The 17,490-nt window shown below is 43.4% G+C and overlaps 1 protein-coding gene across 5 annotated transcripts in view; it reads right to left on the bottom strand.

The window, feature by feature from the left end:
• Positions 1–17,490, bottom strand: part of PPP2R2A (protein phosphatase 2 regulatory subunit Balpha) — a 63,427-nt gene that overhangs the window by 22,337 nt on the left and 23,600 nt on the right. Inside the window, exon 1 of one of the 5 annotated variants that reach the window (XM_081891006.1) lies at positions 7,956–8,085. The exons of the other annotated variants lie outside the window; for them this stretch is intronic. Coding sequence (XP_081747132.1) covers positions 7,956–8,070 — 115 coding nt within the window. The 5' untranslated portion in view covers positions 8,071–8,085. Of the gene's footprint in view, positions 1–7,955; positions 8,086–17,490 lie in introns of those variants that run through there. 5 annotated transcript variants of the gene reach the window in all.

Here is a 17,490-nt window from a genome sequence, read left to right as displayed (position 1 = left end):
GTAATGGGGCCCTTTATATGTCCAGCTGTCCTTTGTCAACAACAAATTGTCGCTGTTTTTTGTGTTGAATATATGCTATACAGTGGAACCTCCAGTTACAAACTTAATTTGTTCTGGAGGTCCGTTCTTATCCTAAAACCGTTCATAACATGAAGTGCACTTTCATTAATGGGACCTTCCTGGGGCAAAGTTCGCTTCCAGGAGCACCTACTTCCGGGTAAGCGGAGTTCGTTACCCGAAGTGTTCGCAATGAGGACGGTATGTAACCAGAGGTATTACTGTATGGTAATTTATGGACCTAATAGGTATCTAAAGCCATTTGCACATAACAAAATATGTATTTTATCAAAGTTTTTGAACTGAAATACAATTAAGAATAAGTATATTTATAGCAAAATACAATTAAGAAGAAGTATATTTGGGAGGGGGCAAGAGAGTGAGGTCTGTTCTTAACCTGAAATTGTTCTTAACCTGAGGTACCACTTTAGCTAATGGGGCCTCCCATTACTCCTGTGCCGCCGCCACGCGATTTCTGTTCTTCATCCTTAAGCAAAGTTATTAACCTGAGATACTATTTCTGGTTTAGCTGAGTCTGTAACCTGAAGCGTCTGTAACCCGAGGTACCACTGTACTAGTCTTGGTATCTCCAAAGAGTGCAGAGACAGGCTCAAAGAGGCAGACTGTTTTCCACTTGGCTTGAAATTCTCTTCCGTTCCTTCTGCACCCCCAGCCACACACTGTCTAGTAAACTCACGTGTTGCCTTCTGTTCCCACCAAAGCCCACATCCTACGCCCACCAGGGCCCTTCTCCATTACACAAAGTTTCCTGATCTGCCAGGCAAAAGCCCCTCCGTTCCGGGCTCCATCCACTGGATCACAGACGCCCTTGGAGACACAGGCCTATTTTCAAAGAACTCCAAACATTCCTCAGGGACTGGAAATAATTCCTTATTGGTCTCCTTGGCAGAGCCCATGTAGAAAACAAAATCCTCAACCTCTGATATATAAAGTCAAAAGCTAAGTTTTAACCTGAAAATACACTCTTCTGTGTCTTGTGAACTGCTGAGCATGTAATAATGAAACTGTTGACTACCCCTTTAATATCATCTCAGCTTACCATTTAAACTATTTTATATTTTCCAATTTATTTGCAGAAGGATCTCTCTGAACTCTTAATTATCTCTAACTGCTACTTGGCTCCAGTTCATGTTTCTGTATTTGTTTTCAAGGGTCCTTTGCAAACAGTGACCTGGTTCAGAAATCATGCCAGCATATAAATAAGGAATCTTAACTGTGCCTTTGGTATGAAATTGTATATCTGTGATCCAACAGCAACCCAAAAGCAGAAATTGTGTCTGGAAGCAGGTTGCCAAATATTTTGTGCACTAACTATGGTTTGGAAGGATGTCTGAATGGACAACCTATGAACACACAGTCTGGAGTGCTCAGCAGACAGAAAATGAGACCAGACGTGCAAGCACCTTTGAACCATGGCATGCCTGTATGCTTAGAGATATATGCCTGTATGCTCCGGAGATATATTTGTTTTAAATGTTGCAATGGTTTTGCGGCTCCCATTTTTACCCCCTTCAGAAACGGGTCCAAGTGGCTCTTTTTGTCTTAAAGGTTGCAGACCCCTGGTCTAAGCTGAGGCAACATACTTAAATCCAAAACATTTACACCAGACAGTTCCTTGATTTGAGGATATTCTTCATTTGATGCATCAAGCATATATCTTGGTTTGAAGTAGTAAAAAGGTAAAGGTACAGTACTGCTGGACAGTAAAGTCCAGTCAAACTTGACTATGGGGTGTGGCGCTCATCTCGCTTTCAGGCTGAGGGAGCTGGCGTTTGTCCACAGACAGCTTTCCAGGTCATGTGGCCAGCATGACTAAACTGCTTCTGGTGCAATGGAACACTGTGACGGAAGCCAGATTGCACAGAAACACCATTCATCTTCCTGCCACAGCGGTACCTATTTATCTACTTGCACTGGTATGCTTTAGAACTGCTAGGTTGGCAGAAGCTGGGGCAGAGCAACGGGAGCTTACCCCATCATGCAGATTCGAACTGCTGACCCAACAGCAAGCCCAAGTGGCTAAGTGGTTAAGACCACAGTGCCACCTGAGTGCCTGGTTTGAAGTACAGCCTGCCTCATTAGTGTGGATCATTGGCTTTAAAAGGGGATTGGGCAAATTCAATGGAGGGTAGGACTATCAATGGCTACTAATCATGATGGCTGTCCAAGGTCAAAGGCAGCATGGCTCTGAATAACAGCTGCTGGGGAATAACAGCAGGAGAGGCTATTGCCCTGATGTCCTGCTTGTGGACTTTCCATAGGCATCTAGTTTGTCACTTTGGGAAACAAGATGCTGGATGGCTCTTTGGTCTTGTTCGGTACGGCACTACTTAACTGCTAAGACAGTGATGCAACTGAGCATGCTTTCACAATCCTGCCTGGAAATGCTGCTGTACTACTACTGGCAGGGCAACCAAGAACAGTAAAATTGTCTGCATTGGAAGAACTGAGCCAACCTTGCAAGGGGGAGGGGGAAAGAGAGAATGGAGGGCTGCCAATGTGCCTCCAACAGTACACAGCTCAAAATTGGCTTTGGAAACTAATGCAGGATGGCACCATGCTATAAAGCCAATGTATTGACAGAAAAAAAATGCTCTGAAAAGAGCTAAATCACTTAATTAATCAAAATGTGTACTTTGTGCAGGCAGTTAAGATGAGTCAGTAAAACCACTGAGTGCCTATTTTATACAGCATCTTGAAGGGAAAGTTGGGGGGATGGGGACGACTACCAACAGAATATCAAAACAGTATTATGATCTCACCAAGAAATAAGACCCAGGAACCTCTCAAGTGAACCTGGAGGACAACGCCCCAAGGCTTGTTGGCTTAAAACTTTTCTGGTATTGAAACTGGTCATTAACATCTTGCAGGAGCTTCTCATGGTTTTCTCCAGCTGCCTATTGTTCAGTACAGATTTTGTAATTCATGGGGCGTAGAACCTTCTCTTAAAAGCTTCGCTTTAAGCAACAAATCTATCGGGGGGGGGGCGGGGGGCTTGTTGTCAATGGTCCCTTCGGGCATCACCTTGCAGCACTGGGATTTGTGCTGGCTTACAAGCAGGCACAATTCTCAAATCCATCTATAAAAATCAGCATTCCCTCACATTCCCATCCCCACGTTCTCCAGTTAAACCCAACATGAATATCTCTGATTGGTCCACTACACGATTTCCCTTCCCGGTGTAGGTGAAACTGACAGGGCTCCACCCCCCCCCCTAAAATGAATTGGACCAATTTAAAAAAACTAAATTTACTGCAGTGCTACAACTGAAAGTTAACATATCAGCAGATCTTAGCTTTTCAATTAAAATTAATCCAAAAGGCAACTTGCTTTTCCTTTGTGGACAAGTCTTCAACCTATTTTATTATCTCAAAGGGGTGGGGGAACATGAAGCTGCAAGGCTAAACAGAAGGATGCTCTGTTAATAACTACAACACACAGTACCAAACTACTCTGCACATAAATAAGCCACTAGAGCAGTAACTAGGCAAGCATTTGGAAGCAAAGAAACTCACCGTTAAAAATAGTGCATTCCCATACCTTGGTCAAAGAAACAAGCGGACATCAAGGCACTGGTGTTGAACTGGATGGATTTAATTGTGTTTGAGAACTGACAAGGGAAGCATTTCATCTTCCGCAGCACACCGATTTGCTTGTGTATTTTCATCTGTGTTAACACCCTTGCTGCCAAACAAAATGAATGCGACTCTTTTCTTTGAAATGGTAACTGGTATCTCAGTGATAATTACGGGGGAGGTTATTTTCGTCCTTCAGTGCTGCAACGGGCAACAGAGAATCCGGAGAACGTGCCACTTCCTGGAGTCTCCTCCCCTCTGTGCATGCTATTTTTTGCTACAGTCTCTAGGTGGGGGCCTTGCAAGCGCACAGGGCTGCTCACACCACTGCCCAGGAACCTGCAAAGCGATCCCTGCCACAAGGAGGACATAAAGGCAAAGGACGTACAGCAGACAAGCCAATGTCCCTGAAGTGTGTCACAGCACTCAAATATGCACAGCATCCGATATACTGTGGAGCATGCTCTTCCTTGTGCTCACAATCCAACACAAACAAAATAAATCACTGAGAGAGAAGCAACAGCCATCTAGCACTGCACACCAGCTGATATACCTTGAAAGCGAAGGTCAAATCAATGAAGAGAACCTGCTGACAGATCCACCAGAAGTCACACCAGTAAAGCACATGATCCATCTTCCCTTTAAATAAGCCGGCGTTGGACATTTTTTTCTTAACAGCAGGTGCCTCAGGAGTCCAAGACAGCCTTGAATAGAACCAGCAATTGGGGGCTGCTCCTGAGCCCTGAACCATTATCTGTCCTTCATGACCCCATGGGCTCCCACCCCACTCCGCCCATCAGTTGTGCCTCGTTATCTTTCCTCTCGCCTTTTATCACTTCCTGCCGAAGTAATCGGAAGCATGTGGATGAAGCCATTCTATGGAAGTCTGCATAATCAGAGTCAGGCCTTCTTGTGTAAAACTCCACCCCTCCGGAGCCATATGCCATAAATCTCACCCGCCCCAATAAGACCTTTCTTATGGAAGTCTCAGAAAATATAACACACATGTTTTAAGGCAGGAACGGGGAGACCTTTTTCAGTCCAAAGGCCACATTTCACTGTACTCCAGGCTATGTTCTGAGCAGTGCTAGAAACCAGCCAGGTGCCAGATTCCCGAGATTCTTGCATTGCAGGGGGTTGGACTAGATGATCCTTGGGGTCCCTTCTAGATCTGCAATTCTATGAAAAAGGCCGTGCGTGTGTGTGGAAGCAGGGTGTTATGTACTGAAGTTCTCACCCTGGGCCAGCAGGGGGATACTGTAGATAGTTATGCAAATAAGGGTTCGAAAGTGACGTTCAGTGATTGGATAGTTACAGAAAATGGTTATAGTTGCGTTGTAGTGGAGCTCTATATAAGCAGGCTGGCTGAAGCCTACAGTTCAGTTCTGTCCTGGCCTGTGAATAAACAAGAACTGTTTGAAGAATCGCTGTGTCGTCTGATATGTTCACCCACAACTTAACACAGGGTGTTGTTTAAGGAGACAGTCCCAAGGGCCAGACAGACAACCAGAGCACTGTGTTTGGCCCCTAGAGCCTGAGGTGCCCTTCTCCCCATTTCAAGGAATGAAGACCCAGCTTTAACAAACGTTTCAAGGCCCATGAATCTAAAGCAGTTCTAGGCAACATGGTGCTTGCCAGATATCGTGGACTACAGCTTCCATCATCCTCAAACAGCGGCTGATGGGACTCATAGTTTGTAACAAATAGAACAAGGGTTCCCAATATGTGGTATATCAGGGGTCCCCCAACTACGGCCCGCAGGCTCATAAATCCAGCCCGCTAGCTGAAACACCATGCCGGGTTTCTGAAGGGCTGTCACATGGAGGAGGGAACATGCTTGATTTCTCCTGCTCTGGAGGGTGGGACTTCAATGGCTTCAAGTCACAAGAAACAAGATTCTGACTAAACATTTGGAAAAACTTTCTGCCAGTAAGACCTGTTTGGGAGTGGAACAGACTCCCACAAGTGGTGGTGGACTCTCCTTCCTTGGAGGTTTTTAAGCAGAGATTGGATGGCCACGTGTCATGGATGCTTCGGCTGAGATTCCTGCATTGCAGGGGGTTGGATGACCCCTGGGTCCCTTCCAACTCTAAGATTCTGTGATTCTATTATCATTCCCCCCCCCCCCAGAGTAAGTTTTGTATGTGAAAATGGATCAAATATGTTTTTGATTAGCTAATATACTGCACATCTTTCTAACTGTTTCAAGAGTCATTTGAACTTTCAAATATTTTTATCTTAATACTGTCCAACCAATTTAAGGTGAAATATATGTGTACTCTAAAGATTGACCAAGTTGGGAAATTACGATCATCAGCAGGTCTCCAATGTTTAAGACGTCAATAGATAATTTTATTGCTTTATCTATTTTGTAAATCGTTTTGAAGTTTTTTCTACAATCAAGCAGTATATAATTTTAATGAAATAAATAAACAAACAAATTGGGGCTTGCTTTTGATCATATTCCCCCATGGAGCATTTAATGTATCCATATCACCAGAAGACTGAATTGGCATGGGGGAGCGAACACAAGGTTGATTTCAGGACACAAAACAAAACACCTTGCAATTAGTTGGGAATCGGAGCACAATCAGCACAGCTATGAATGCAAGGTGTACAGCAGGTGAGAGTAACCTCTGGCTCTCGAGATGTTGCTGATCCAAAACTCCCACTATCCCTGTGCTTGCTGGGGCTGATGGGAGTTGTAGTTTCACAGCATCTGAAGGGCCAAAGGTTCAGCACACCAGATGTACAGGAACACTGTGGTATAATACTGGGGGTGTGGTGGGGGTGGAGAGGTAGAGAGAGGTGGAAAATGTTTCCAAAATTGGCTCAAATCAGACAAGTCACATGACTCGCTATATCTTACAAGCAGGCTTCCTCAACCTCGGCCCTCCAGATGCTTTTGGCCTACAATTCCCATGATCCCTAGCCAGCAGGCCGTGGTCAGGGATGTTGTAAATTGTAGTCTCAAAACATCTGGAGGGCTGAGGAAGCCTGCTTTACAGAATAAAACTAGGTATCAGATGATCAAACATTTCGCATGTTTAGGAGTGCAGCAGTTCTGCATTTCAGTGAGGTTTGCATACAAGCAGCAGTTTGATGGACTTTGTTTTGGGACACCCACGTCTGCCTCAGTTGGATATGTTTGAATGCAGACGCTGATGTATTTAGAACTATCTGCCTGGCAGTTAAGTCCTTTATATAGAAACTCTTGTGCACTGAGAATTATTTCAAAATCCAGTCCAGTTCCCACACCTGTCCAAACTTCATAACTGCCAAATCATAAGCTGGTAAGTGGGACTCGCCTAGAAAGGGCAACTTGTAACACCTGACTTTCCATACACAGCATGTGAGAAAGTGCCACTGATGCCTTTGCAGACATAGTTATTCTTGATACTGTAGTATATTTGGCAGGTACTGACATCTTCATCTAAATGTCACTCTTTTGAACAACGATCTTACTAACAATATGAAGACTGCTTCCTTACATTTTTAAGGTGGACCCATGAAATATTAGTGTAAACAAAAGATGTGCATAAATGCTCAGTGTATTTGCAAGAGCATGTGCTACATGAATATGTGCCAAGAAGGTGGAACTTCTTCCCCGCCCCCTGGTTCCTATGACTGGCTCCTCTGGGTGGTACATATTAATGCAATATCACCAAACCTTGGTGGTTTAATAAATATCATGGGTACTAAGTGTGGCAAATATGTCATGATTATCTCAACATATAACCCAAAAAATGTTCAGAGAACAAGATTTGAAATGAATACATGTTAACATCCAAGTACGTATGTATTCCTTACACAAAGACTCTGACCTTTGTTAACTTTGGATATTTTCAGTCCCGTGTGTCGAACTTTTGCTGGGTCAGCATCATTGCTCGAAGGCATCTGATAACGGGCATGTCCGGCAAGACATTCTTTTTGGTCTGAATTTGATGCCCCTATAAATTTTGTATTGCGAAAATCCTCAATATTTGCTAAGTGCCCATGGACTTTTAAATTATATTTCTGTAGTGAAGATGGCAAGAGCCATGGCTGCAATGAGCTCCTAGGGATTCATCAACTGTGCTGTCTGGCTGGTTCCCCACGCCACCAACACCACCACCGCTGCCACAAACAAGGGGGAGCCAGGGGTGCCTAATGCAAAAACCGAGGAGGCCATGTGGAGGGTGTCGTCTCCCCCCCGATGACCTCGGCCCCACCAGGACTGAGATCGTCCCATCAACAACCCAACAAAGCTCAGAGGCCTCCGGAGCTGAACAAAAAACCCACAGCAGAGCCCCAATCACTCACCAACCGCTGCCACCACAACCACAGCCACTACCACTGCAGCCGCCAAGGAAAAAGGAAAGAGACCAGGAGAACCAGGGAGGCTGTGAGGAAGAGCACAACTAAATCTAAAAAACATTTTAAAAAATTAAAATGGCGCCCATTAAGGAGGCCTGAACCAGCAGAGGCCACTTCCTCAGACCACCGCCTCAGTCCAGGCCTCATGCGCCCTGCAGTGGAGCCAAAACCACCTGTGAGCCAAACTATTGTTGTTATTATTATTTTGTTCTTTTAAAAATCATTTATTCTTATTTTTTGATTTCCCCCTTGCTTTCTATTATTATCATCACTTTTTATTCTTTTATGGGGTTTTTTATTTCAACACCTCGTTTTAACTTTTAAAGTCTCTACTCTTTCCATGCCCCTCCCCCCGAATAAATAAAATATTATATACCTATATAATATATTATATATTATACCTATATAATATATTTCCCCATCCATTTTCAACAGTACTTTTTTGTTTTTTGTTTATTTTTATCTCTTTGCTCTCATACTATAACTTGAATCACCATCACAATTTTTGGTTTTTAATACAATCCTGCTAGCATTTAATTTTAAATTCTTAGCTGTGAACTCCTAACCCCACACCCCAATCTTGACTCCAGTATCTCATTTGTGTGCATGTGTGTGAGTGTGTATTCACATACAACCCCATCCCCAGATTTAAGGGGTGCAAGGGGAGCAGAGAGGGTGGAATGCTCTGTTGCAGAAGCAAAAATCCTTGCACTAGAGGGAGCATTTGCATACTGCTACTCTGGATATGACCCTTGCTATTAGAAATAGAAGAACATTTGGAAAACATAGAGCAGAATTTGGCAACCTTTCTGCCATGGGCGTAGCCAAGGGGCACTGGGAGAGGCAGCTGCCCTCCCCCCCAAAATCAATAAAAACACATAGCAAACTGAGTTTATGTCCCCCCTAACAAAAGGCCTGGCTACGCCCAGACTCTGCTCCACAGAGCTTTGTGTAAAAGGACAATCTGCCTTAACTGGAGGAGGGAAGCGATAAGAAGCCGGGTGGACAAAAAACATGAATGCCATAAATGGCAATCTTTAAAGGGATGCAGGAGGCTTGTGGAGAATGAGGAGGCCCACAGAGAAGCCATGGCAATAGTGAGCCATTGTCCGGCAGGCTTCAGCACAAAGCTTTTAATGCAGTCATTTTTAAGGGGAAGGAGGAACATGAGAGAGAGGGGGAGGGAGCCTTGATCAAAGACTAGCATAATGAAAAGTGTGTGCCCTGTTAGATTGAATTACAGATAAACTTGTGGCCTGTTCTTGGACAGCACACAGATGGGTGTGTCTGAGTACAGCAAGGCTAAGAAACCTCAAGTGAATAGCTCTCCATTTCAAGTCTTAAAGGCAGCAAAGGAATATCTTACAGCTGCCACCTGAAAAGCCAAACCATTAAAAACAGAGCAGACCTCGCTCTCTTAGCCACATATGCTTGATACACAGCAAGAATCAGGGCAGTATCCTTCCCAGAAAACAACAAACATTTGGGCTATAAGGGAGGATGGTTTCTAGTGGTGGTGAATGACAAACCCAGACAGGTCCATGCACTTTCCCCAGTATTTTAAAGCAGTGTTAGAAACTCTGATATATGAGCTAGGTTAAGAACTTTGAGAACTTAAGGAAGAAAAGTCACTTGATCCAGGGACAGTCCATGTATATATTTGCCTATTCCTACCTCGTTTTCTTAATGGTGACAAGGACCATTTATAACGTAGGAATAGTCTTCACAACAGTGAGCAGGGCAGTGGGGTGGGGTTAATGAAGACAAGCAACAACAATTAACTATAACTGCTCCTGCTCAGGCTGCACAGAAAATTTATTCTGATTGTGCCGATAAAATATAAGTGACAGAATTCTACATGTTAAGTTGTGGGTGAACATATCAGACGACACAGCGATTCTTCAAACAGCTCTTCTTTATTCAGATGCCAGAACAGAACTGAACTGAACTGAAGGCCTCAGTCAGCCTGCTTATATAGAGCTCCAGGACAATGTAACTGTTGCAACTTTCTAAAACTATCCAATCACTGAACGTCACTTTCGATCCTTCATTTGCATAACTATCTACAGTATCCCACTGCTGGCCCGGGGTGAGAACTTCAGTACATAACACTACAAGATGTGGTATTAGTGTGTGAAAGCAGTCAAGATCCACTGATTCCCAGGCATGTACCTAAGCAATTATGTGGGCTTCTACCATTTCCCCTTCCAACAGGAAGTTCTCAGGCTTCAACAAATTATGTTCTGGGGAACAGTTGGAGTGACATGGAGGAAGAAGCATGGTCTTTGTATCTGTCACCATGTTTTAAAAATAAAGAAGTTATCTTGTTAACTATTCATCATTATATTCACGCTCATCAGACTTATTCCACAAAAATAATAATTGATGACATCAATCTACACAATATGTAGCTGAATAAGTTCAAAGTAACTGAGCCAGTTTTAAAACCATTTTACGTTAATGTCTGCATCAGATCTGAACAGGATGAGACAGTATGGCAGATGTAAGCTTGTTTGTGGGGAGAGGAGATGCTAAAGTATCTGCTCAGAAACCCAAACTGATCTTGGTTAGGTTTCTAATTGCCAAGAAATAGGAATACCTCCCTGTGAAGTCATCATACTCCCAATCAACCTAGGAATATCAGCTGAACACAGCACTCTGGCCCTTTAGCACCCCAACATGTCTAATTCTTTAGGACCCACACATGCCAGGTTGCCTCCCATACAGCAGCTGCCCTTCTCAAACATTCATTTTGAGAATGCCAAAGTACGGTGCACTAATGAAATAAATGTTATGCCCAGCTTCATCTGCCCAATTTACTCCAGCAGTAGAATGCGGGAGATGTGGCACTCGTCGGGTGCTCCAGACATTAATATTGTTCCCTGATTAACAGAAAGGCCACATTTGCATACTGAAAAGCAAATACACAAATACTATTTGCAGAAGTTGCATCAGTTATTCTGCACACACATAAAAGTATACACAATTCTGCTTTCTCATCCTAACCATGCCTACTCAGAAGCAGTGTTCAAAATTAGTCCGGCGCCAGTCGCATTTTGCAAGAGGCAGATGGGCTTTTGCGAGAATGTGGCGATGTCCAGGCACCATATTTTGTGCCTTGGTGGCGGCAGTGGCAGGGGACGGCAAAGAAGGCCAAAGCGGGGTGCTGGCGGCTGCAGCAAGAGGTATCGCTGTCGCTGCTGCTGCAGAGCCATTTGTGGCTGCCGCCGGGAGCCCCGCCAGCGCTGTGAATGCAGAGCTGTTCACTCTGCTTCTGCAACTTCAGCAAGACCAGTGACTGCAAGATGTCTGCAGCCCAGTGTTTGGGCTCATGGATGCACTGAGATAAACAGGCACCAATTAAAATAAAGTAAACAAGCACCCATGACAGCAGGATTTATCCCCCATTCATCAGCTGATGAGAAGGGTCAAATTCTGCTTAGTTCAGCAGAATTCAATGCAAGCCCCTCCCTGAATCAAGGGTCTTGATCCTGAATCAGTTCTTCAAAGTGCCAAGTCATTGTGATGTCGGGCGACAGATAGGCAGGTGTCTCTGCCCACGTGTCAAACAATCTTGATGAAGATATGGCTCACACAGCCAAAAATGTTCTCCACTTCTGACACGCATCCAGAGTTTTGCTCAAGGGGATTCTTATGCCTTTAAGGTTCAGAGAAGATAAATGCATAACCGCAGTTACCCTTTAATTATGTACCATCTTATGAAATGATCTGGTGCCAGAGTTGTAAAATTCAGAGCACCACCATTAGCTTATATAAAGCCAAACATTTGTCTTGACAGAGCTGCATGTTTTCATGACATGGCATCTTGGATGCTTGAGGGGGCTGGCACTTGTAAACATCCCTCCCCTAAACGTATTTCCCAAGGGCCTTCCATTTAAGAAGAGTTCATTTAACTGATTCATCTGTTTGTTTTAATTTCAAGACAGCCAAGACTTCATTTTGTTGTAATTCTGAACTCAAATTAGGTATTTGTGGAAATCCTAAACAACTTTCCTGTAATAAGAGGCTACTCTATTATTTACTCAAAATATAGACTGGTTGGTCATCTAGCCAATAAATACCAAATAGCATTCCCTTCCACAGAAACAAGATGTGCCTGAGGCTTCCTGGAGTGACTCGTAACAAGTTATACCAAAGAGGCTGACTGATCTTGAAATCGTAATAGGTTTGAAACTGCAAAAAGAAATCATCTTAGTTATTCTGATCTTTACAGTCTGGCTGCATGAAGTGGGTGTAACTTTGTAAGCAGAAAATGACTGTGGGTAATTCATAATTAAATAGTGCTTAGCAATCACTGAAGTGCTTTCAAGTGTTCAGAAAACTTCAAACACATCATTTCAGTAATTCTTACAACCACCCTGTAAGGTATGCCAATACCATCCCAATCTCCATATTATAGGCTTGAGGTTGAGAATGATTTTCTTATGCTACCTTACTGAGCTCATGGCAAATCGCACGAGGGACTTCCAGATTCAAAGCTCCTTAGTCATTATGGTTTATGCCAAACCAAGGTTAAGGAAGTTTAACTAATGTGTCATTATGGTTTATGCCAAACCAAGGTTAAGGAAGTTTAACTAATGTGTCATTATGGTTTATGCCAAACCAAGGTTAAGGAAGTTTAACTAATGTGTGGTGATTTCTAAATTACAAAACCATGGTTTCTTAACATAGAATCATAGAGTTGGAAGAGACCACAAGGGCCATCGAGTCCAACCCCCTGCCAAGCAGGAAACACCATCAGAGCACTCCTGACATATGGTTGTCAAGCCTCTGCTTAAAGACCTCCAAAGAAGGAGACTCCACCACACTCCTTGGCAGCAAATTCCACTGTCGAACAGCTCGAACAGGCAGCAAACAACTATCAGAAACCACAGACAGTATCCAATGAAGTCTTTCTGCTTCTGCAAGGATTTGCACTTACACAACAAAACCACCCCTCCCTCTGCTCTCCCTATATGCTCCGGTGCCCTCCTCAAATCTGCACAGGGGTGAGAAGCAGCACACAGAAAGAGGGGGCAGGTCCACTGGCATGATACCTAAATTAACAAACCACCACTATGGTCATCTACAGAGGCAGAAAGGAATAGAGAAACCTGGGGAGGAGCATTCGGCCCTCAGAATTGGAGGTTCCCCACCCCCTGTACTGAACACCACAAGCTCTTCCAAATCCATCCGTGTTGTTACCAGCTTCCGAACACCTTTTACTGCTGAATGTAAAATGTGCAAAACCTGTTGAGTGTGGTTTTGCTGACATTCATATTGCTCTTGTTTGCAAAACTGAACTGAACTTGTTCAATAGTTTACTCAAAACTGCAGTTAATATCTGCTAGATTATTTTAAGCATATGAACACAGTTAACCAAAATGTTATAAATACAAATCTTGATAATTTTAGCCATGTTATTTGGTCACTTGAAAAAGGATCACCACTGGATATCTGATTTAATTCTGATCAGCACGTAGTTTAAAAAAACCCCCACCATTGTACACTATTAGAAATATGTAACCTTTTTTTTGAAAAGTCATCAACAGGATGGCTGGGATACACCATCGATGTCATGGGCTGGAGGGAAGTGGTTGCCACACTCGTATTTGTATACAAACTATTGCTCTGATCCTGTTCAAAAATCTGACATTGGGCCAGTTCAGATTTAGTGCTGAGCCAGTGGTGGGGAACCTGTGCACCATGTCATAGTTTTGGGTTATAAGTCTAGGGAGCCCTGAGTTCCCATGCTTTGTTTCCTCATTCATGATCATGAGAAGGAAGAGACTGGAAACACCCACTTCCAGGTTTAACACAAGCTTCATTGCCATGGTGCCATCACATTCAACAAGAACAATTTGCAGCTGATTTAAGCAGTGACTTAAGTCAAGATGCTGATTCCTCACCTTGGGCCATGGTTGCTAGGCCTGAGGGCAGTTGGAGTCCAGCAACATCAGGAGAGCCACAAGTTCCCCACCCCTGGTTTACACACAGGACCGATCTACATCATATATTCAATGCACCCCCAATGCACATGATTCCTCCCCCTTCACAAGGAATCCTGGGAACTGTAGCCTGTTAAGAGTGCTGGTAATTGTGTCTCTGTGGAGTGGGAGAGAACTACATTTCCTAGGACTCTTTGGAGGAAGAAATGTTCTTTAAATATACTGTACATTGTATGTTTTCTAAATGTAGTTTGGATCTGCCCAAACTGCAGTTTAGAGTTGTCAAATTGTAGTTTAGGGTTGTCTCATCTGAACTGGGGCTAACTCAAGCAGGTGTTTCCAGTCACCTTCTGTGGCCTGTGCCAGAAGGGGAATGCTTAACCTCAATGCCCAAACAGGTTCTTCCATGCACTGCTGAATTGTGCTTCACTGTTTTGTCCAAACTGGGCCAAAATACCTGGGAAGCAAGAAGCAAGAAACTGAAACCTCACCAGCTACTAGAAACAAAGAAATGGATGGTAAGCTTGGCCAAACTGTGTAATTTTCTATGGAAGCCTTTAACTCAACTGGCTTCTGCACAGCATGGCCTCCCAGGTGGTCTCTCTGCTAGCCAGAGATTAGAGACAAAGTGCACAACTTCAGCAAATGTCGTTGGGCAGAAATTGGATGGAGGCTCCATTCTCAAGGAGTTTACAACACAGTTCTACACAGTGTCACTCCACCTCCAGGCAGAGGATCTCTTAAGCATTCATTCTCCTCTTATGCTGGAGCCATGCTGCATGCATACAAATGCACGACCCTGCAGTGACTGATGTACAAGAGCTGTTGAACCACTCTGGTGAGGGTGGTGGAACAGACAAGATTCCTGCTTCCTTTTATGAGCAATTTTGGGTGACAGCAAGCACTAGGCTCTACTTCCATTGGCAGCTCTAATCTCATCTCTGCTTTCACCCCAGAACTCTGGGTTTCATGTTGGATGCAGTCATGCAAGTTGCTACATGCTCCAACTGTTGCTTAAGTAGCTGCCCCTAAGATAAGGCTTTCCCTGGATAGGGGTTTCGATTGTCAAAGTGGCCAGTGAATGGCCTGAAGGCATCCAATATAATTTCATATCTGAAGCACAATCAGAGTGTGGATGGTATATTCCCCATGAAGTCCCATGTATGCTGTTGGAGCTTGGTGGAGGACAAGCACAGCACCAAATGTAATAAACTGCTATAAAAGTGGAAACTGCACAGGTAAAGCCAATCAGTCTGACATCCATCAATTTTGTATGTCATGACTATATTCCTCCAACCCAGAGGGAGAAATGGATATAAACACACAAAACTGAACAAGCATGCTATTACACATTTTTATAAAAACATTGGATATTTCTGACCTTTTTCAGTCAGAGAGTTTCATTCCCATGTGGGAAACCTGCTGAGGGTACCAGGCTAGAGGGAGATGGAGCCAGAGGTTCAAAGAGGAGTTGTGACCAGAGACAAGAAAACGTCAGCACGAACAGAGGCAAATGTAGCAGAGAAACACATGTGAGTCTTTGTTTTGTACAGGAGGCTGCATTCCTGTTACATAGAAGTCAGTGGATTCTACACACATATGCTCTAACCACTGCTCTCCATCCAGGCAAGCAACAGGCATTGTCTCCACTTTAACGGCACATTCCAGCATGGCAAAAACACTCCAGGAAGGTGTACAGCATGGCTGGTGAAAGGGAGAGTGGCCTGGGAAGTGGGCGCAGTCAGGGGAGAATCTCAAAAGGAGTCTGTTTTACCCCAAAGTCTGGGGTTCCCCAACCCAGTTTATACCAGTATGCATTGGGGCCACTTTATTACAAATCATGAATATTTAACTCTGAACATGAGCTCCCCTGCTTTTGTAGGTATTTTCTTTGCTATGTTCAGACGGCTAAAAGAATAAAACAATTCACATTTTGCTACTAGGTTGCAAAAGTAGTTCGTGATTAGGGAAATTGCTATAACAATTTTACAAAGCAGCTTAGAAACAAATGCAAGGTATTGCATTTCTGAACAAAAACCATTAACCCTTGTCACCTCAATTAATTGCTTTCTATATTTAAGGTTTGGGAAGGGAGGTGATGTTGTTCCTCCTCTTAAAATGCAGAGCAGGCACAGAGAACCAATAAGGGAGTGATCCTCTGAACCTCTTTACTACACAGGGCAACAGTGTGACCATGTGTATATTACCCTGAAGACACAAAGCCATTTCCCAGCTCATTAACACAAAGTATGTTTTTCAAACTTGCCTTCAAAGCCACTTATGGTTTTGCCCCCTTCTTTGCTTTTTATTCTGGTATCCTGATTCATCCCTAATCTTTGCTTCTCCAACTCTATGGCCCAAGGACACCCACATTTCTCACCTGTACCTTTTCTCCTTTGCTACCTCCTAGTCTTGAAATTGCCTTCCATAATCTGTGTTATGTTGCCACCACCACCTTTCCCTAAACCCCACCTCTTCCATGAAACTTTTGGCAAGTCCCAGCTGAGCTGCAAAGTCTTAGCTTATTCTGCATAGTACAGGCAGCAACTGCTTTAGCTATATCTGATATGTGTGCAACCACACATACATACACCACTCCTTCCAACTTTCACTAGCATTGGCTGTACATCTTCATAGTCTTAGGGAACACCAATTTTCCTCATGTTTAAAATTAATTAGTGGATGCTGAGATAATCAGGATCATGAATTCTACCCCCAGTAGCAAATTGCTTGCATGGTTCCAATGAATAATTGCAAAATAAGCAGCCCTGCTTAGATGATGTATTATTAAAATGAACACACAAAAAATGGTGAAAATACAAAATTTGACTAGTCTATAGGATATTGCTTTTTTTTTTAAATCTTTCCAATCAAGGTGCTTAACATTTCATGGTGGTACCTCAATCCAACAACTATAACCGAATCAACATACAAATTCTCCTGTTTCTAACCTCTGCTGTTAGCTGAAACAAACTAAACAACTCTGTATGTAGTTTACAAAAAATCATTAACAATAATGTATGACATTTCAACACCTTCTAATACATGGAATCTTAAATAACATCTACAATGAAAAACTAATGACATATTAGCATCTCCACCCCCATCGTTCTGCCCGGACGCTGAGGTCCAGCGCCGAGGGCCTTCTGGCAGTTCCCTCATTGCGAGAAGCAAAGCTACAGGGAACCAGGCAGAGTAGTGGCGCCCGCCCTGGGGAACGCCCTCCCATCAGATGTCAAAGAGATAAACAACTACCTGACATTCAGAAGACATCTGAAGGCAGCCCTGTTCAGGGAAGTTTTTAATGTGTGATATTTTAGTGTATTTTTGGTTTCTATGGAAGCTGCCCAGAGTGGCTGGGGAAACGCTGCCAGGTGGGCGGGGTACAAATAATAAATTATTATTATTATTATTATTATTATTATTATTATTATTATTAGCAACCTAGTATCTGAAAGCCAAACAGTCCGAATATTCCTGAAGTAAGTCCATGAGAATGACTCTCTTTTTGTATACTTGTGCTGGTGCGATCC

This window comes from Podarcis melisellensis (genome assembly GCF_964234715.1).
Source record: "Podarcis melisellensis genome assembly, chromosome: 15".
Lineage (NCBI taxonomy): Eukaryota > Metazoa > Chordata > Lepidosauria > Squamata > Lacertidae > Podarcis > Podarcis melisellensis.
Note: the sequence above shows the minus strand (reverse complement) of the source record. Positions and strands in the feature narration are given on the sequence as shown.